The sequence below is a fragment of the Ylistrum balloti genome, unplaced genomic scaffold, assembly GCF_031769215.1.
Source record: "Ylistrum balloti isolate Yb309-2 unplaced genomic scaffold, AGI_CSIRO_Ybal_v1 Utg369726, whole genome shotgun sequence".
NCBI lineage: Eukaryota > Metazoa > Mollusca > Bivalvia > Pectinida > Pectinidae > Ylistrum > Ylistrum balloti.
The window spans coordinates 669,337-692,243 of NW_026781943.1; the positions used below are offsets into that span (position 1 = coordinate 669,337).

General features: G+C 33.3%; 1 protein-coding gene across 1 annotated transcript; it reads left to right on the plus strand.

Moving 5' to 3' along the window:
• Positions 1–12,171: 12,171 nt before the first annotated feature.
• Positions 12,172–21,329, plus strand: LOC132565587 (actin, cytoplasmic-like). Its single transcript, XM_060230231.1, has 7 exons — positions 12,172–12,300; positions 12,920–13,159; positions 13,940–14,078; positions 15,286–15,393; positions 16,208–16,399; positions 20,522–20,641; positions 21,124–21,329. Exons 1-7 carry the CDS (start codon positions 12,172–12,174, stop codon positions 21,327–21,329), a joined length of 1,134 nt encoding a protein of 377 aa, XP_060086214.1.
• Positions 21,330–22,907: the final 1,578 nt, after the last annotated feature.

Genomic DNA, 22,907 nt, shown 5'->3' on the forward strand with positions numbered 1-22,907 from the left:
ATCACTATGTATTATGTTGCTTCTAAATGTTTTCTAATAGTTGAATCTGAATTCTGCAACTAATATTCACTACAAACAAAAAGAGCATCACATCTTTTTATGTTTATACTGAAAAGTTGAAAAATCATGGAAGATCACTGTATGTGTTAATATATTTGTCAGTCAAATTTTTATGTTTAAATATGAGATTGGTAATAAAATGTCTTTATTCAGTTTTCAGATTTTTTTGTTTTATTCTCATACACTTTAAGCCACTAAATTGTAAAAAAAAATATCCATATACATTGTAAAATGTAATATTTCAGAAATATTTTAAATTTTTTTTTTTTTTTTTTTGTCTGAAAAGTGGCAAATAATGTTGTCATTTTCTTTTTCAAATTTACAACCATCATTTCCTTTCATGAACATCATTAAACTTCAATTTATGCAAGTGGTTAACAAGATTGTTCAAATTTTGATAATTTTACGAACTGAAATGCCTTCATTTTATATATGGCTAATGGTCCAGTTTCATGAACAGTTCTTAACTTCAAATAAAAAAATTATAAACAGATAAATAAGTATTAAGGAGAGAACTCTTGGAAGAATTTTGTTTTTTCAAAAACAGAGTTAAGTCTGAAGATTGGTCTTTTAGTAATTAACAAGTATGTGTTTAGCTTCAGCAGTGGATCCCATCTTGGAGGAGGAGATGTAGGTGAGGTAAACCTTATATCACCATCACTGTTGCGTGACAAAGAGTTGTCTCCACTTGTTGTAACTCTCCACACGTCGAATTTTTACCGATCTTCACCCCCTTTCAGCGGCGTTGAGGTCACGAATAGCAACACGTTGACGTCACAAAGTAACATAAACATTTCATCTTTAACCTAAAACTATTACGAATCCACATTTTCTTACCGCATTTTTTAAATGTATACAAGGTGTCCGTGTGTTACAAGTGAAGCTTGTGCATGCCCCGCCCACAACTTCTTGTTAAATACCATCTTTAATAAACTTTACTTATTTTACAACTATTCCGAAGCAAGTTTTTCAAACTTATTTTAATCACTCTTGTTGGCTCGAATGGAAGCGCACGAGGGGTCTTAATGAAGGAGGAAACCAGAGTGCCCTGGGAAAACCAACGTGGTCGGGCAGGTGACCCCATACCTTTTCATATATACCATCTTTGAACTCCTTGAGAAATTATTTCTTGTTGAAGTGAAGTATGGGGTACAATAGATAAAGATAGGACTATTCATGGTTATGTCGAAAACTTTTCGGCAATTTTGACTAAATGAAGATGAATCTGTATAAGTTATATAAGTACACGGTATAATGTGGCCTTGTATTTGTGAGCAGCTGAGCATCATTAGATTAATTCCCGGCAAATTTTTTATATGTTCAAAAATGTCCACTACGCTACGCGTAGTGTTAAGACGTTTTCTCTGTATTTTGAAATTAAATTCCTTATATGTTATGAACTTTTTAAAACGTTTGGCAATTAGACAGGAAATAAAAAGAAAATTTATAACCTTTTCTTTAATGTTCTTATTTTCGCTCTGGTTATTTTATTAAGACAAAATAAATCAACAAAAAAGCTGATGTGATAATACCATTATGTTTTTACCTGTGAATGGGGACTGATATAGATACCTGGGAACGGTTATCAAATATACAGTTGTATTAGTTAATTATATCACTCTAGTAGTATTTAATAGAATATGGTTTTAAACTTTAAAGGGTAACTGAGTTTGATTTCATGATATGTAAGCACTCGTGCTTCAACCACTGCACAGCGTTGACGTTTGTGATATGATGATACTTGTCACGTCGTTTAAACAAGTCCCTCACCGTTACCTATGTCGTCCGAGTCTATGAATCAAACTTGCAATTCATCTTCCAATGTCGTTCACATCATCATGTACATACCTGCCAACTTTCCCGATTCAGTCGGGAGTTTTCCGATTCTCACTTCCCAACCCCGTCTCCCGATCGTATGGATCAAAATCTCCCGATTTCAGAGATACACGGTGTATGTTCATAGCTGCAAGAAAAATGAAAGAAAAATCTTATTAATTTTTCTTTTATCTTACTAAACGGAAATATACAAAAAAAAAAAATGAGTTTTAGTCACTTTGTACAAATATACGGAGCATTAAAATACCAAGCTCAGTGGAAATGAAACTGATTTTTTGTATATTTATTTGATTAAAAAGAAGCAATTAAGTTAAAGATTTTTGACACATTGGACTGAAGATGAAAGAAGAAAAAGTTAAAGTAAATAATCCACCATCAAAAGTCCATGGTAGAGCCGGAAATCACACATCACATGTTCTCATTATCCTGTCACTGGGTAACTGACATTCACGTTTTCGCCCGTGTTGATAAATAAATAAATAAATCCGTGTGCTATTTTTACAGTGATGATGTAAAAAAAAACGAGGACACCAAACACATCGTGTAGATGAACTATTTCCTCAGATAAATGAGGCTGTTGTCATACCATTTGGAGAGTGAACGTCTTGAGTGTAAAGTAACATTGTTTCTGTAATGCTTGGAGTCCATTGTCGTTTTTATGTATAAATAAATTACTTCACAAATATTTGAATTGTTTTTTATTGTTTTGGATATATCAAGTTCTTGGTGCCATTGTTTCTTGGGTTATTTTTTTTATTTGTTTACTCTAATTTCTGTAAAACGCTTTACACCCTGAGAGCGAAAAAATGCCTCAAAGTTTCAAGCTACATTTGTGTCAGATAGGTTGAACTAACACTGTTTAACGTGTTAAGTTAAACGAGATATATAACTACCGTGTTATACCACAGGGACTTGGCACGATTTCCCAACCCACAGCCTATATATATGTTTTATAATGATATGTATCATATGGACCCTGCGTTTGGAATTCGTACCAAGTCCCTGTGCATGATGCTCTCTCTCTCTCTCTCTCTCTCTCTCTCTCTCTCTCTCTCTCTCTCTCTCGGTCTCTCTCTCTCTCTCTCTCTCTCTCTCTCTCTCTCTCTCTCTCTCTCTCTCTCTCTCTCTCTCCTTTAATGAAGCCTATTATTTAAATGTTAAAAGGAAAATTTTATGTCGTTTCTTAGATACGTTAATCTTACGAAGCTGTTTATTTCGTTAAAATATTTTTGAATATTTAACATGATAAAATCATAGCAATTAACGTGATCACAATTACTGCATGAAGCTTGTTTTATCGTTAATGGTGACGTTTAAAAGGCGTTTCAATCCATTAGTGTATTTCGTGTCCGACATATGTAACCTCAGACTCACGTCATCTGTATTGCAGTCATATACTAATATTTACATTTTTTCTACAATGCCATTATATAAACTATAGAAGGTAACATAAATGACACCCAGAACGTGACCAATAATGACGTCAGTATTGTTGGCATAGGAACGCACACGATACATCTTCAAAATGAAACAGTTTTTGACGGATTTTACTGTCGATAATTCAACATGCGATGAAATTGAAAATAAAAGCATTGAATCGTCTTGCTATGGCATTTATAGTCAGTATAAATGACAGAGTGTTGAATGCCAATATACCTTTCCCTCTTTTAAGATGGCCATTAGCTGACTACTAAATGCTTTCATTACGATGCTATAGATAAGGACGTTTGTATGACTTGGTATGAATTGTCATGAACAGAGAATAGAGGATCTTAAAAGGAATTTCTATTAATATTAGACTTAACCAAGTTTCTGGCTAGACAATTCGTGACGAGTTCCATGAATTGATCCCACTAGCATATAATAATAACCAGTTACCAAATGTATTGGAGTTATTTCCCCTTTCGAGGACTCTGGAAGTATGTAGCGACTATAAGAACGAAATGAAAGATCGCCGATGAAATGGAAACGATTTCAAGATTCTATTTTTCAGTTATTTTGCAAACTTGTTTCTAACAGCATTTTATAAGATTGATATGAAATCAAAATTGGAGACAATGCATTCCTTATCCCATTCTATAGTGATGTCATAATGTATCTGACGTCGGGAAGGTATGCCATCATAAAGGACGCTGTGAGACCCTCCAGCCAATCACAGCTCCGCTAGGTAAGATTCATGAAGTGGAAAACGACCTTCTGGTAAAGCGTCAGGAGAATAATACAATGCAATAGTTCCGGAAGGGTAAACGTCGTTTGCTTCATGGATGACATCCGGCATGTGAATCTTGGTAAATATGATTAAATGTTTTAAAGTCATATACGGGATAGTGACATTGAACCTGTTGATAATATTTTACAAGAATTATGAAAGAAGATATAACAACTTATACTAGCGCGTGAGAGCTCTTGCTGTCGGAGGAACCAGATTACAGAAAACAGATTTAGGGAATCGAACCACGGACGGTTAGGTGAAAGGCGCGTTGGTGGCCACCTGACCACCAGTGCAGGCATTAAACACGTAGAACTCCATATCGCAAAATCTTAGACCATATATTATGACGATGGTCGACCTTTAAATTAGCTCGGCAGTAATAACCATGCTACCGGCCCTAAATAAACGGGTTGTCTACTAGCTAACTTAAGCCTAACCAGGATAACCGATCTATCGGACTAAAGTCTTTATATCATTCAAATTTTCTAGAGACAGGGGCTTGCCCATCAAACAGGGAACGTTGCCACCGGAGTAACATAGAACAGCATGAAAACAAACAGACGAAGAAGACATGCAACGAGATACAAGTAAATCATGTACAACTTGAAATATACATTTGCATATTTGTTTCAAAGAAAATGCCAAGTTTCCGTAACGCTTTACCAGAAAGAACATTTATGTTTTTTATGTATATTTGATTATTTATGACTTATCTATTACGGTTACGCAACGCAATGCTGTGAGACTCGTGTCCGGTAAACAAGCGATTAATATAGGGTTAATCTTCAATGTACGATGTTTCCTTTCATAGAAACACGGTTAAGTCGAACTATCGGATAAGTCGAGCATTTCATTGGTCCCGTCGAGTTCGACTTATCCGCGTTTTACTGTACAGTGAAATCATCAATCACCTAGAAAAGAGAAAAACGAGGATTGATTATTGAAAAAATAAAATTGATTGAATTGAGAATTTTATACGGACCCACATAAGTTTATAGTAAAAATAAATTTGCCTTATTACACACAACATTATTTAGAAGTCTTATCATTGAAAGGAATTCATCAGTAAGACCTTAATAGAAGTATAATCTTACAGTTAATTATTAATATAATTTGTCTGTACGTTGATTTTGTTACTGGATTGCCATTGATGAAAAATAATTAGAGTATGCAGGACAACCATGCAACAGTATTGTAGGGTGTTTCAAGGGAGATAACTCTTATAGAGACTGCATCTATTTATTAAAAAATCAATACTATTTTGCAATGTAGCTCCTTTGCTAATATGATTTTTTATTGACGTTATTGATGACCTTAACCAAGACTGAAAACAGTTTTGATGATTTACGATGTAGCGCACATTTTTATTTACAACGAGTATATCTATTTTTAGCGTTGAACTAATAAACTAAATAGAGCCGGATAAATTATTTTTATCGATGACAACAAACATGAAGAGCACATGAATTTACATGGGTTGTAGTAGTAAGACCATATAAGGAAACCTCTACTAACAACTTCCATATATGGTATGTTAGGAATTGTTTCAAGAAAATGAAATGCTCGAATTCTCAGAATAGATAAAAATTATGTATATATATAATCAACATTTTTTCATTATTGGCACGCGCGCCAGGATACACGATTCTACTTCGTACGGTTCATACAGGTAAAGACTTTTCATTATGTTAAAGTATACACGAATGTTTGTTTGATTTTCCTGTCTGTTTGCTTGTATTCCCTTTATTTTAGTTTCTTCAATTGATTCCTTGCGTAAACTTTTGCAAAAACTTTTTCAAGGAAACATTTAGTTTTAACATTATTTCTTATTCAATAATCAACATCATTGAGTGTGTAGAGAACGACCTCAATAAATGGCTTGTTTGTGGGACAGTTTGACGTGGGAAAATAGACGATATTCATGTTTTTCTATTTCCGTTTTTCTGTTTGTGTGTGTTTGTAATTGTGATTAAAATTATTAATAATCTAAAAAAATCTTATAGACATTTTACCAATATGGTGAATGCTTTCGACAATTTAACTTCGCATAAAATGTGTCTGCATAGATACTCGGATAGAACGTGTCAGGATAATAATAACTTTGGATAAAATGTGTCTGGATTATGATAACTTTGGATAAAATGTGTCTGGATTATGATAACTTTGGATAAAATGTGTCTGGATTATGATAACTTCGGATAAAATGTGTCTGGATAATGATAACTTTTGATAAAATGTGTCTGGATTATGATAACTTTGGATAAAATGTGTCTGGATTATGATAACTTTTGATAAAATGTGTCTGGATTATGATTACTTTGGATAAAATGTGTCTGGATTATGATAACTTCGGATAAAATGTGTCTGGATTATGATAACTTCGGATAAAATGTGTCTGGATTATGATAACTTTGGATAAAATGTGTCTGGATTATGATAACTTTTGATAAAATGTGTCTGGATTATGATAACTTTTGATAAAATGTGTCTGGATTATGATAACTTCGGATAAAATGTGTCTGGATTATGATAACTTTGGATAAAATGTGTCTGGATTATGATAACTTTTGATAAAATGTGTCTGGATTATGATTACTTTGGATAAAATGTGTCTGGATTATGATAACTTTTGATAAAATGTGTCTGGATTATGATAACTTTTGATAAAATGTGTCTGGATTATGATTACTTTGGATAAAATGTGTCTGGATAATGATAACTTTGGATAAAATGTGTCTGGATAATGATAACTTTGGATAAAATGTGTCTGGATAATGATAACTTTGGATAAAATGTGTCTGGATTATGATAACTTCGGATAAAATGTGTCTGGATAATGATAACTTCGGATAAAATGTGTCTGGATAATAATAACTTTGGATAAAATGTGTCTGGATTATGATAACTTCGGATAAAATGTGTCTGGATTATGATAACTTTGGATAAAATGTGTCTGGATAAAGATAATTTCGGATAAAATGTGTCTGGATAATGATAACTTTGGATAAAATGTGTCTGGATAATGATTACTTTGGATAAAATGTGTCTTGATTATGATAACTTCGGATAAAATGTGTCTGGATTATGATAACTTCGGATAAAATTTGTCTGGATTATGATAACGTTTGATAAAATGTGTCTGGATAATGATAACTTTTGGTAAAATGTGTCTGGATTATGATAACTTTTGGTAAAATGTGTCTGGATTATGATAACTTTTGATAAAATGTGTCTGGATTATGATAACGTTTGATAAAATGTGTCTGGATAATGATAACTTTTGGTAAAATGTGTCTGGATTATGATAACTTTTGGTAAAATGTGTCTTGATTATGATAACTTTGGATAAAATGTGTCTGGATAATGATAACTTTTGATAAAATGTGTCTGGATAATGATAACTTTTGATAAAATGTGTCTGGATTATGATAACTTTGGATAAAATGTGTCTGGATTATGATAACTTTTGATAAAATGTGTCTGGATTATGATAACGTTTGATAAAATGTGTCTGGATAATGATAACTTTTGGTAAAATGTGTCTGGATTATGATAACTTTTGGTAAAATGTGTCTGGATTATGATAACTTTGGATAAAATGTGTCTGGATAATGATAACTTTTGGTAAAATGTGTCTGGATAATAATAACTTTTGATAAAATGTGTCTGGATAATGATAACTTTTGGTAAAATGTGTCTGGATAATAATAACTTTTGATAAAATGTGTCTGGATTATGATAACTTTTGGTAAAATGTGTCTGGATTATGATAACTTTTGGTAAAATGTGTCTGGATAATGATAACTTTTGGTAAAATGTGTCTGGATAATGATAACTTTTGGTAAAATGTGTCTGGATAATAATAACTTTTGATAAAATGTGTCTGGATTATGATAACGTTTGATAAAATGTGTCTGGATAATGATAACTTTTGGTAAAATGTGTCTGGATTATGATAACTTTTGGTAAAATGTGTCTGGATTATGATAACTTTGGATAAAATGTGTCTGGATAATGATAACTTTTGGTAAAATGTGTCTGGATAATAATAACTTTTGATAAAATGTGTCTGGATAATGATAACTTTTGGTAAAATGTGTCTGGATAATAATAACTTTTGATAAAATGTGTCTGGATTATGATAACTTTTGGTAAAATGTGTCTGGATAATGATAACTTTTGGTAAAATGTGTCTGGATAATAATAACTTTTGATAAAATGTGTCTGGATTATGATAACTTTTGGTAAAATGTGTCTGGATTATGATAACTTTTGATAAAATGTGTCTGGATAATGATAACTTTTGGTAAAATGTGTCTGGATAATAATAACTTTTGATAAAATGTGTCTGGATTATGATAACGTTTGATAAAATGTGTCTGGATAATGATAACTTTTGGTAAAATGTGTCTGGATTATGATAACTTTTGGTAAAATGTGTCTGGATTATGATAACTTTGGATAAAATGTGTCTGGATAATGATAACTTTTGGTAAAATGTGTCTGGATAATAATAACTTTTGATAAAATGTGTCTGGATAATGATAACTTTTGGTAAAATGTGTCTGGATAATAATAACTTTTGATAAAATGTGTCTGGATTATGATAACTTTTGGTAAAATGTGTCTGGATTATGATAACTTTTGGTAAAATGTGTCTGGATTATGATAACTTTTGGTAAAATGTGTCTTGATTATGATAACTTTTGGTAAAATGTGTCTGGATTATGATAACTTTTGATAAAATGTGTCTGGATTATGATAACGTTTGATAAAATGTGTCTTGATTATGATAACTTTGGATAAAATGTGTCTGGATTATGATAACTTTTGATAAAATGTGTCTGGATTATGATAACGTTTGATAAAATGTGTCTGGATAATGATAACTTTTGGTAAAATGTGTCTGGATTATGATAACTTTTGGTAAAATGTGTCTTGATTATGATAACTTTGGATAAAATGTGTCTGGATAATGATAACTTTTGATAAAATGTGTCTGGATAATGATAACTTTTGATAAAATGTGTCTGGATTATGATAACTTTGGATAAAATGTGTCTGGATTATGATAACTTTTGATAAAATGTGTCTGGATTATGATAACGTTTGATAAAATGTGTCTGGATAATGATAACTTTTGGTAAAATGTGTCTGGATTATGATAACTTTTGGTAAAATGTGTCTGGATTATGATAACTTTTGGTAAAATGTGTCTGGATAATGATAACTTTTGATAAAATGTGTCTGGATAATGATAACTTTTGGTAAAATGTGTCTGGATAATAATAACTTTTGATAAAATGTGTCTGGATTATGATAACTTTTGGTAAAATGTGTCTGGATTATGATAACTTTTGGTAAAATGTGTCTGGATAATGATAACTTTTGATAAAATGTGTCTGGATTATGATAACTTTTGGTAAAATGTGTCTGGATTATGATAACTTTTGATAAAATGTGTCTGGATTATGATAACTTTGGATAAAATGTGTCTTGATTATGATAACTTTGGATAAAATGTGTCTGGATAATGATAACTTTTGATAAAATGTGTCTGGATTATGATAACTTTTGGTAAAATGTGTCTGGATTATGATAACTTTTGATAAAATGTGTCTTGATTATGATAACTTTTGATAAAATGTGTCTTGATTATGATAACTTTGGATAAAATGTGTCTGGATTATGATAACTTTGGATAAAATGTGTCTGGATAATGATAACTTTGGATAAAATGTGTCTGGATTATGATAACTTTTGATAAAATGTGTCTTGATTATGATAACTTTGGATAAAATGTGTCTGGATTATGATAACTTTGGATAAAATGTGTCTGGATAATAATAACTTTGGATAAAATGTGTCTGGATAATAATAACTTTGGATAAAATGTGTCTGGATAATGATAACTTTGGATAAAATGTGTCTGGATAATGATAACTTTGGATAAAATGTGTCTGGATTATGATAACTTTGGATAAAATGTGTCTGGATAATGATAACTTCGGATAAAATGTGTCTGGATTATGATAACTTTGGATAAAATGTGTCTGATCGGATAAAATGTGTCTGGATAATGATAACTTTTGATAAAATGTGTCTGGATTATGATAACTTTGGTAAAATGTGTCTGGATTATGATAACTTTTGATAAAATGTGTCTTGATTATGATAACTTTGGATAAAATGTGTCTGGATTATGATAACTTTTGATAAAATGTGTCTGGATAATGATAACTTTGGATAAAATGTGTCTGGATAATGATAACTTTTGATAAAATGTGTCTGGATAATGATAACTTTTGATAAAATGTGTCTGGATAATAATAACTTTTGATAAAATGTGTCTGGATTATAACTTTGGATAAAATGTGTCTGGATTATAACTTTGGATAAATTGCTACGATCGAAACATATAGAAAAAGTGTGCTACTTATCTCATCCTTTGCATTATCCCCGCTCAGAAATAGCAGTTGTCTCCCTTCTTACCCTGATATGCTGATCATCTTTTCAAAGGTAAGAAAAACGCCGACAACGATTTTCTAAAGATAGTAACAACGACCTTGACCCAATAACCCCGAATCTAGAACTTGTCTATGATATTTTGGTGAATCATCTGCGTATGAAGTTTCATGAGACCGGCCTTTAAACATCAAACATTTAAAATCGACCATTATATCTTTGACAAGTTTTAGTGTTGTTTGGTCAAGGTTTATTTTACTATATTTTTTTTCGAAAATCATTGTCAACGCTCTAGCAGGCTCATTTTTTTATCAAACAACAACTCTTATATCTTGTACGAGGGGGGACACGTATTGAGTTAGAAATACACAGTAGAATTGTTTAAAATGAGAATGCGTTATTGTGATTTATTTTGGGTGCCGTGACCAGGTCCACCACGATCATGTAGGGTCAGTGCCAAGACGATTATGATTCCTTAGTGAGAGTAATCCTCCTTGTAGAGTTATTTTAAGGATGGTTGGTCATTGTATGGAGTTTGTGCGAATCTGTTGTTGGTTTACGTTGGATTTTGTAGTCATCATGTGAGCGCCAATAGTTATATAACAATCTAACTACTTGTACTTTATTCTCTAGTTTGATTTTTTTATTTGATTTAAACATATTTGATTTGTCCTATAACAAAAAGGATTAGGCACAAGTTATCACAACTTATAAACGCCTTCTCCAAAAGATTTCATAATACAAGTCACATGACAAAAATAACAATTTTTGATAAAATATACTGATATACGAATAAAGAAAGATAGGTGGAAAAGGAAGGAAGGAAGGAAGATAGGAAGGAAGGAAGGAAGAAAGGAAGACAGGAAGGAAGGATGGAAAACAGGAAGACAGGAAGGAAGGATGGAAAACAGGAAGACAGGAAGGAAGGAAGGAAAACAGGAAGACAGGAAGGAAGGAAGGAAAACAGGAAGACAGGAAGGAAGGAAGGAAAACAGGAAGACAGGAAGGAAGGATGGAAAACAGGAAGACCGGAAGGAAGGAAGGAAAACAGGAAGACAGGAAGGAAGGAAGGAAAACAGGAAGACAGGAAGGAAGGATGGAAAACAGGAAGACAGGAAGGAAGGAAGGAAAAAAGAAGAATGACGTAGAAAATAGATTTATAATGACATAACATATAAATATGATACTAACCTTAAAATCTAATATTATTTTTTATGTTTGAACGAAAAGAAAAATATTTTCATTATCTTCATCAGACAGGTTTGAGGAACCAGAAAGAATAACCTCAATAGAAACATAACAGTAACGTGAGATACCATCTATCATAACTTGTCTTTGTGGTGTATACAGTATACAATCAAACAAGAAATGGGTTACATTTTCACATACGCATGTTGGATCACTTACAATATCTAGTTGGAACACTATCACGATGTACCTCCAGGATGCTATCACAGGAAAATTGTCGCCATTCTTTTCCTCATCCTTTTGTCCTCTTATTCAAAGTAGGTCAAACAGTTAGCACGTCTTATTCTATTTTTTCTTGTTTTGCTATTTTAATATACCGCCAGGTCTAATCATATCACAACACAGCCAGGATGAATCCGGAAGACGAACTAGCTGCACTAGTAATTGACAATGGTTCCGGAATGTGTAAAGCTGGGTTTGCTGGGGACGATGCGCCGAGGTCCGTCTTCCCGTCCCTTACTGGACGGCCTAGATACGAGGTAAGACTTATATTGAACCTTATCTTGATAATAATAAGAATGAAAATGGTCTCGTTCCTGTTGGCGGAATTCGGCTGTCTTCGGCTAATTCCGACACTCTTCATCGATGCCGGAATCAGTCGAAACATGACGAGTGATGTTTATGGATGTACATGTAAAGAGCGACAATTCTGGGTAGAGTTTGTTCTTCCTTAATTGACGTTCCCGATAAAAAAAAGTTGGATACGGGGTTTAATTCGAAACTGCATGAATATATTGATTTGAAAATAAATGAATTAATAAAAAGCGGTATTGTCTAGCGACCTGATGTCGCGTTGGTCATAATATATGTTTTTTGCAACTTATTCGTAGAAGCAGGCCTATGTTTCCCAAATGAAAGGAACTAACTATCACTGTGTATATGTATAATATTTTTCAACTGATTACACGTGTGTTTAACTATTCAATACGCGATCAAGCATTTTTCACGGACAGCCATGCTGGATACGAGATACGGGGTAAACATTGTAGTCATTAATGAAGGCTTAATGTCCCCGCCCTTTACAGGCATGTCCTATAACATTCCAATATCAAAGTGTCCTTACAACGCATAAAGGAAAATGTATCATTTTTTAATTAGATCGTGATGACGGGGATGGGAAATAAGGACTGTTACGTAGGTGACGAGGCTCAGAGTAAGAGAGGCATTCTCTGTCTCCGTTATCCTATTGAACATGGCATCGTTACCAACTGGGACGACATGGAGAAAATCTGGCACCATACCTTCTATAATGAACTCCGAGTGGCACCAGAAGAACATCCGGTCATGCTCACAGAAGCCCCACAGAATCCGAAGGCCAATAGGGAGAAGATGACACAAGTACGTACATCAATATCACCAGAGACGTCTCTGATATCACAATATTTGTACACACACGAAAAAAAAGTAGTTTATTTTGTTTTTATCAACAACGGCCCGGTAATTTTTTTTTAAATAATAATAAAAAAAAAAATAAATAAATAAATCCCGCACCCGGCGCACCCATACATGCCACCTTACATCAGTCTGATGAATATTCCGGCAGTGATATTTGGAGAGCCGGAACTAGGCCATGTGACGTATGACGTCAAAGGATTGCTTCGTTGAAACTTTCTAAGTTAGTTTATCTCATCACTTTCCAGTAATCAATTAAAAAAACACAAAATAAATTAATTGTGGTAAGTCCACATGAGTTATAACACATCGCCGAGCCGTGGATGTTCCCGTTGTGTCAAATGTGATACCACACTTAAATGGCTTCTTTTGCTCATTTGCATAGTGACGTCACTAAGGACTAAAAGAAAGAGTCAGATAACACCGATTTAGATTTTGTTCTGTTTATTACCTTACGAATTTTCTCATTTTCTCGCCAGACGCTCTCTAAAAGAAAATTCTTGGACTGTTTTACAAATCTCACACAAAATACGAACCCATTTAAGAACCTCGATTTCCAATATGACATATACTAGTGCAATCTGATAATCATTGAGGAATTAATACTGTTTTGAGTCTTGTTGATACCTAACTACCTTGTGGGTGTCTTAGTGGAGTTATCTCCCCTAGTTTATACTCTAGCACTATGAAAGATGTTTACTCCATTAATTTCCCTATTGTTTTCAGATTATGTTTGAGACCTTCAATTCACCCGCATTTTACGTCGGCATACAAGCAGTTCTCTCCCTTTACGCGTCTGGTCGTACCACAGGAATCGTGTTCGATGCAGGCGATGGTGTCTCTCATGTAGTACCAATATACGAGGGTAAGAGCGTATTTTCGTAACATCAAATACACATCTGTTGTGATGTATCGGATTAACTGCAATGAAAATTCAGAAAATTTCCACTGACAAAAATATGTTAAAACAGGAGGATATAAGCAATATAACCAAGAAAGCTGTTGTTTACAACACATAATTCCAGTACTATCTTAGCGCCACTTTTGTTTTTATCTTCATATCGGTTGTTAAGTTGTGCCGTTTTTCTGTCAACAATATCATCATTTTGACATTTCATCATATATTTGCTAATAAATAAAATTCCTATTTCCTACGGTAGTCTATGTTGGCAGGTTTCCAATAATCAATAATAGAATCAAGATGAGAGGATTTTCATTTCATTTGCTACATTAAGATAATAACACACATATATATGTAATCTAAATTCCTCTTTTCCAGCTTTTGGTCTAGAATTTTTTTGATTACCTGAAGCAAAGTGTTCGCAACATTATTTACAAGCTCAAACTGTAGAAAAATTGACAAATTTGTGTTGGAGGCGGAATACCTGCACATCAAAGACACGTTGTTCATGAAATTTGCGCCCTTTCGTAACAATGACATATTATGGCTCTTGGACATCAGAAACATAAAAAAATACTCTCAGTTAATGTTCAGTTTCAGTTGATAATACATTTTTAAAGTCAACATTGGTCAACATTGGTCCGCTTTAAGGTTTCCTATTGCTCACAGAATAACTAGTTTACCCTTTATTAAATGATCCGTTTTAAGTTTATTAATCAAACATGAACGAGGCAGGTCCGTGACTTTATCATAGCATGCTCGTACAAATTGTATAGCTTAACAAATAGTAATGTTTTCTAGATTCAATGAGAAATGAAAATGCGTTTTTTCTAGATCAAGCCTAGGTCAAGGAATTGAAAGAGTATTTTGTCAACAAGGACGTGCCGACGTAAATATTTGAATTTGGTTTTGATGCAGAACAAGGAACTACCGAAGGAGAATAAAGCCATAGTTTAGCTATAATGAAATAACACCAGCTAGCTTGTGGTTTATGGCAGCGTGGAAAGCTTTATGTGTCCTTTTGCTGTATGTTGAAAAAGTCCATTAAACATGGGCTGATCGATTTTTGGCAAAAAGAATATAGACGAAATATAAACGTTTTCATATCAATTGTTTGATTTAGTTTGAAAAAATATTCAGTAATTTATGAGTGTAAGATATATATCCACAGGCTACTCGCTGCCTCACGCAATAAACAGGATAGACCTTGCTGGGCGAGACTTAACGGCCTACCTTAAGAGGATTCTGCATGAACGAGGCTACAATTTCAACACCACAGGTAGTATTTAATCAAACATGTTAAACCATTCGGAAACGTTGTATTTAATTCATATTTGTAACGTCCACTCCTGTACGCTCTATCTTGTTTTGCAGAGAGTCGGAGAGAGGATGTAGCAGAACGTCTATTAATCACGGCTATTCAATTGATATGGTTATAACAATATACGTTACATTCTGTAATGACTGGTATTTTGTGGGGTCTCTATGTCGTCGATTGAATAAAACTACGAAAATTAAATCTTGAAAGAATTAGATCCATTGGCCAAAACATGATTCGTAGATTGCATCCATTTTCGAGGTTTTAGCCATGTCACAAAAATTCGAATCATCGACCATAAAGTAAATACAGTGATATGTCACTAAATTTACAAAACATCATTCTTAATAGTTCAGTTAGAAAGGAAGTATTGTAAAGTGACACAATATGGATCAACAGTTCTTCATTACAACAGCCGAAATGCTATACAAATCACCCTCCACGAAGTCATAATGTCGTGTGATACTGCCAACAATATGTAAAAAAAGAAAATGAAAGAGAAAAAGAGATTTATCAATGATAAAAAGATAATCAAAGTTGAAATTATAAAGACTAAAACTATGTCGATAAGATTACTTTTCACGTCACGCACTCTGAGATTATGTAATTTTGTTGTTAATATAAAACAACGCTCTCATCTTGTGGGATAATTCCTTATAAACATCAAAACCTTCACCAAAATATTAAACTTCAAAAACATTTCTGATGTCTTAAATACAATGCAAATGAACAAATTCATTTTGAAAATCACAAAATGCAATGAAATTCGTTACAGCTGAATTAGAAGTGGTACGAGACATGAAGGAGAAGCTATGTTATGTAGCTTTAGATTTCGAGGCGGAGATGAATATGGCAAGCACTTCGTCAAATATTGAAAAATCCTATGAACTTCCAGACGGATCAGTAGTTACCATTGGCAACGAGCGTTTCCGGTGCCCGGAGGTGCTTTTCCAACCATCAATGAAAGGTAAGGAGATACTTTGTTGGTTATCGAGCGGTTTCTTAGTAGTATCAGTATCATAATCACAGATGTTATTTTCAGTATCATTACAAATGTAATTAACAGTATCATCATCACAAGTATAAAAACATCACAAACGTGAATCCCGTTTTATTGTTTTTCTCTACTGTGTCTTATAGAAATTTGTATGAGATGATATATTCACTAGTGTCTTTTGTACAATATTGTTAAACATGTCAAAATAGTGATAGTTACACCCGGATGTTGTGGTAAATTTAGATAGTGATAGTTACACCCTGATGTTGTGGTCAAACTAGATAGTGATAGTTACACCCTGATGTTATGGTAAATCTAGATAGTGATAGTTACACCCTGATGTTATGGTAGATTTAGATAGTGTTAATTACGCCCTGCTGTTGTGGTAAATTTAGATAGTGGTAATTACGCCCTGATGTTGTGGTAAATTTAGATAGTGATAGTTACACCCTGATGTTGTGGTAAATCTAGATAGTGGTAATTACGCCCTGGTGATGTGGTAAATTTAGATAGTAATAGTTACACTCTGATGTTGTGGTAAATCTAGATAGTGATAGTTACACCCTGATGTTGTGGTAAATCTAGATAGTGTTAATTACGCCCTGATGTTGTGGTAAATCTAGATAGTGGTAATTACGCCCCGATGTTATGGTAAATCTAGATAGTGGTAATTACGCCCTGATGTTGTTATCAATCTAGATAGTGGTAATTACGCCCTGATGTTGTGGTAAATTTAGATAGTGATAGTTACACCCTGATGTTGTGGTAAATCTAGATAGTGGTAATTACGCCCTGGTGATGTGGTAAATTTAGATAGTAATAGTTACACTCTGATGTTGTGGTAAATCTAGATAGTGGTAATTACGCCCTGATGTTGTGGTAAATCTAGATAGTGGTAATTACGCCCTGATGTTGTGGTAAATTTAGATAGTGATAGTTACACCCTGATGTTGTTGTAAATCTGGATAGTGTTAATTACGCCCTGATGTTGCGGTAAATTCTTGAAATCTGTATTATGTGCCTGAGATACTTGACACATGATCCTATTCTAATCTCCTTTTTTCAGGAGTCTTCGTGTTTATATTTCCTTTAACTAATATTGTGCCCTGTTTCTTTGGATTTTAGTTTGGATTATGATTATATTGGTGTATTGTTTTCTATCAGTCATGCTGCTCTTTTTTAATCAATCAGTTTAAGCTCTTTCATAAAACACGTCACATTTATCATATGTAAACCAACCTATATTGTTTCGTTATTATCGCCCTTTTCACCTTATTTGTTTATATACTCTGCCTCAGAAAGCCATACAGTTCAGTGTTTAGAATAAAAGAAACATTTGAATCAAGCCATGATTTCGATATAAACGTTTGAAAATCACTTTTTCTCATCAATATTGATATACAAATATTTCTGTTATCTAATCTAATCCGGCTTATATATTATCAGATTATGTAATTTTACCCCGAGATGAGAAGTATACCGACAAGTCAACAAAGTCGTAATTTTTACGTCAGATACCACGTGGTTAAGATGTGAGAAAATTATGTTTTTCACAGAGACCGTCTACAAAGATTGTTTATGTACATGTAACACTAGGTGTTCCGGATATACAATAAATAGCACCTTCTATTTTCCCGACGACACCCACCATTTAAATCTAGGTAGATTCAACCAACTTTACTTTCTATAAACAGACTATAAACTATCAACGTTTATGTTTGTCCCTGTGATTTATTGGTTACATTAAAACCGAATGGTATTGAAGGCGAATTGTATGTCTAGATAGAAAATAATTTAAACCAGTAATGTCAATTTTTTAAAATTATTTTTATTTTTAAGTTCAATTTTCGTTCTTAATCTAGAGTAAGTTTCATTGAACCAGGAGTACCCGAGGATCTATTCTTTGTCCATTTAAAAAAAGTATTTTAATAGTACTACTGATATCTCTCATTCAGCCGGTCTTGCCTATTTGCAGATGATATATCACTTCTACTAAAAACATATTCGTCTTGTCTTCAAATTTAAGAAATTTTGAATAGAGATCTAAATAGATTTAATTCGTCGGCTCAAATTTTATCATCTGTGTATGTTGTCTATTACTTCTGTGGATGTAGGTGAAAATTTAGATCTAGAATTCTGGGAATGTTTAACATAACTGATCACCACCAACATTTAGGAGTTTAATTCCAAATTAATTATGAGGAGAAACCATGTCGATTTGTGAATTATAAATTTGGTGTTCTAGACTTGCATCTGAAAAGTTTGAGAAAGCGCGAAGAGAAACTGCCTGTGTTATCACGGGTCTTCTATTAGATGCTCGGATTGATTGTTGTTGCCTAATTTATGTTATTTGATTATTTTTTTTATTTGCTATGAATAATTCTGATGCATAACATAACAACTCAAATGCTGACATCCCGAATCTAACTTCTGATCTCCCGAATCTAACTTCTAATCTCCCGAATCTAACTCCTGACCTCCCGAATCTAACTCCTGATCTCCCGAATCGAACTTCTGACCCTCCGAATCTTTTATTACCATCTCTTATTGGTGAAATTAATCATTAACTTTGCGTAGCAATTCCCTACCGGATCGTCCCTTATACGTGGGATTTAATGGGGTAGTTACGTCATTATCTTTGTTAGATCTATTTGTATCCTCTTTGAAGTCTTCCCTACCTGTTGAATATTTTACACGCATGAACTTGTCAACATCTAGTTACCTTACTTATTATTTTTAAAGCAAATATTTCTTAATATACTTGTTGTTATCCTTGTGAAAACGAAAAAGGAATATTTTGATACAAAAATTCTCTCTTTTCAATGTTACATTCAATTGAGATACAATTTTATCCAAGAACTCTTGTCATGTCGTAGACCTTAATTCAAATATCATCAGACATGTGTAGTCCTTCATTAAGTCTCGTAACAAATCTTAATTTTTATAGCAATTATTGTACATATATACATGTAACCGTGATAGTAAGTGTTTTCCATATTTAAATGTATATTGGGAGAAAGCGTAGATAAGATGAAACAACTTGTGCCTCATCCCTTGTTCCAAGATTGACATTACATAGGCCGAAATTGCACAAGTAAGTCGAATTCAAAGTATAAACTAGGGGAGATAATCCACTAAGACACCCACAAGGTAGTTAGGGACTCACAAGGCTGAAAACAGTATTAATTCCTTCATTTTCGCGTTGAATTTATTTTCGTTGAATCCTTGGGTACCCCACCAAATCGTATGTCTACGAAACGATACACAGATAAAGGTTGTCAAGGATTATAGTACTAGTGCATGTCTTATTTATCCGCGGAATCAAGATGTCACGTGTGACTGGAGTTACAACTACATATTCCAGTAAATTAGTTAGTCTGCACATGTACCAGATGTTGCTTTAATAGTGTATAGAATTACGACCCAGTGCATGGTGTAGTGTGTGCATGAGAGATACACATACATCGCTATTTCTTACATCTCCTAAGGATGGTCTATATCAAAACACAAGCCTAGATGAATAAATGAATAAATAAATAGGTCTGTTACGAGAACCTTAACAAATAGTCTAGATTATCGATCCTAACGAAATTGACTACGAAACTGTACCGAGTTTGTTATTTTGTTGTTTTCATGAACTGATAAAAACGCAAAAATTAGATGACGTGCGCCTATTTCCTTTTTTAACGGCTTAATAATAACTCAAATTCCCAGGACACTGCACTGAATTCGGCCTCTAGTAAACCGGGATAAATGGTTATCTAGATTGTTCAAGTAAATGACATTAATCAACTTTCAATGTCACACGGATCAAATGTGATAGAATCTCGAAAGTTCTTTAGAATACCAAATTGGCTCTGGTTAATGGTTTTAGTGTAATAGCATGTCAGGGAAATGGGATTGCAGAAATCGAGTTAACAATCAGACTGAACCTTCCTCGTAAGTTGTGAAACAGGTGAACAATCCAGCCCATAGTGCCTCCTGTTTATGGTGACTTAATATATTTGCAACCCTTGACAAGTCCTAGGATATTGTAAGGTCTAAAAAATGTGTCTTTTTTATACATGAACTTATTTGAATGTATATATACAGGGATGGAAGCTGAGGGAATCCACGAACTGGTCCACAAATCGGTTATGACATCAGACATAGACATACGGAAAGACCTCTACAGTAACACTGTTTTGTCAGGGGGGACAACAATGTTTGCTGGTAAGTTAACGGTAAATAGAAAAAATCGAAGTCAATCAACGACAAATGTATCCTCTAGGAAAAAAAGTAAAAACTATAATAATTCAAATTGTTTTTAAAATAAGATATTCATAATATTTTCCCTTGTGAAATAAAATGTTCCATTGATTTGAGAATTATCAATATAGTTTGAAGGTGTGTGGTTAGAAACACTGTCTATATGAAGGCTAAGCGTTCATATATGTGGTGCCTCATCCACTAAATTTGTTTTACCTGTTCGTTATTTCCATTGAAGATATATTAACCCTAAGTAGGTATTGACACCAGTATATAATACTTATGGGACAATGTAGAAATTTTGGTATAAACGTGACTTCCACGTTGTCAGGCAGCGAATGATAAGTGATTAACCTAAAATATGCAAAAATGATTCTTTTCACTTCCCAAATGAGTTGTGTTGAAACACTTTAGTGGGATAATTACCATTGCTTATTTCATACCAGGTATCGCTGATCGGATGTCAAAGGAGCTTTCTGCAATAGTACCCAATAGCATGAAGGTCAAGGTTATTGCGCCACCAGAGCGGAAGTATTCAGTCTGGATTGGTGGATCAATCCTGGGATCGTTATCCACATTCCAACAAATGTGGATCAGTAAAGATGAATACGACGAATGTGGACCATCTATTGTACACCGGAAGTGTTTTTAATGTTATTAGTTACCGGAAGTATCATAATTGAAATCTAAATAAACACTAAATACTACTTGTGTATCACTATGTTCAAAAGGGACAGGCAATACAAAAGATGTTTCAGGAAAATTAACGACATGAATCCTTACCAGATGGAGGCTAACGTGAGACACAAACAATTAATGTAGCGTCGCAAATCTCGTTCCGACAACACTTATTTTGTTGTTCATAGATTTCTGCTGATGTAAGAGAGTCAAATAACTGGAAATGTTTTTTTTTTTTTTTTTAGATATAAATAAAAGTAACGAATCCAACATCCCAGCTAGGTTTTGATATTTCTTTCAATCACTTAGGGTTTTCTTTAGTTGCCAAACAGGTTTCAAACTCAAGCTCCTCACAAGGGAATAGCACCTTGCAATACAAAATTAAAATCATATTTAGGAAAGTCAAACAATGAAATATTTGCCAGACAGCTGTTTCCTCCTAGTACGCGTCAGTGATACTAAGTGCCTCTTATACTATACGCGATATATCTGTGACATTTTTATATTTATATAAATACCAACATATCAAGATAATGATATACCCTAACTCAATTTTTATAAATTATGCGTCAAAATAGCGATAAAAGAAAACTCGGTTTGCGTTGAGAAAACACATCTACATTATAATGTATGTCCTATTCAGACTACACCTGCATTCTTCCTGTGATCTGAAGCGCAATATACTTGAATTGCGCTTACTCTATATGTACTATGTACATTTCCTTTGTGACGGCTTTCTGAAGTTTGTGTAACAACGGCACGTGGAACCACCTTTTTTTTGCTCAGCCAGCGCTTTGTTCATTAATTTCTTTATTCTCATAAATTAATACATAAGTGTTAAGAAGGTACAACATGTGGTTATACAGTAATGTATAGATAGCTTACACATTCTATACAATGTACAACAGGTTACCCAGGAGGGTTTTGTTTATCTTTAAGAATAGTAAGAAATTTACAATGTACAATGTACTGAAGCTTCAACAGTTCATCAAGTTGTAGAAATTAATACAATTTGGTATGTTATGATATCGAGGGTGAATATATAAATTTCTGCACTGTACCAGTTCTGGATTTTGGCATTTAAATATATAATGGAATCCATCCCCTATTTCATTTGAATCACATATCAAACACTTTCTATCTTCTCTGTGTACATTTCTACATATTCCAGTTTCTATGGGGAGATTGAAGTTACATGTTCTAAATTTTGCTAAGATCCTTCTATTTTTAATAGGTCGTTTGATTAGATAACTTTCAAGTTTCAGTACATTTTTAAACATTCTGTAGTTTATACATTTAGAAATCATAATATTACTTTCCTAGGATTGTAGAAACTGACTATATAAAATAGAGTGCAAAACATTTCTTAACCAAGTAATATTTACATTGATAGGGTTTTGACATACATAAGACAATCCACATTCATCAAAAATACTCTTTACAAATTCAATCCATGGTGCATTGGTATTATTTGATAACAAATACAATTTGCTTGATATTTTGTTGTCTATGTTACAATTGATTTTGGCCCAAAAATTCTTATTTTAATGTT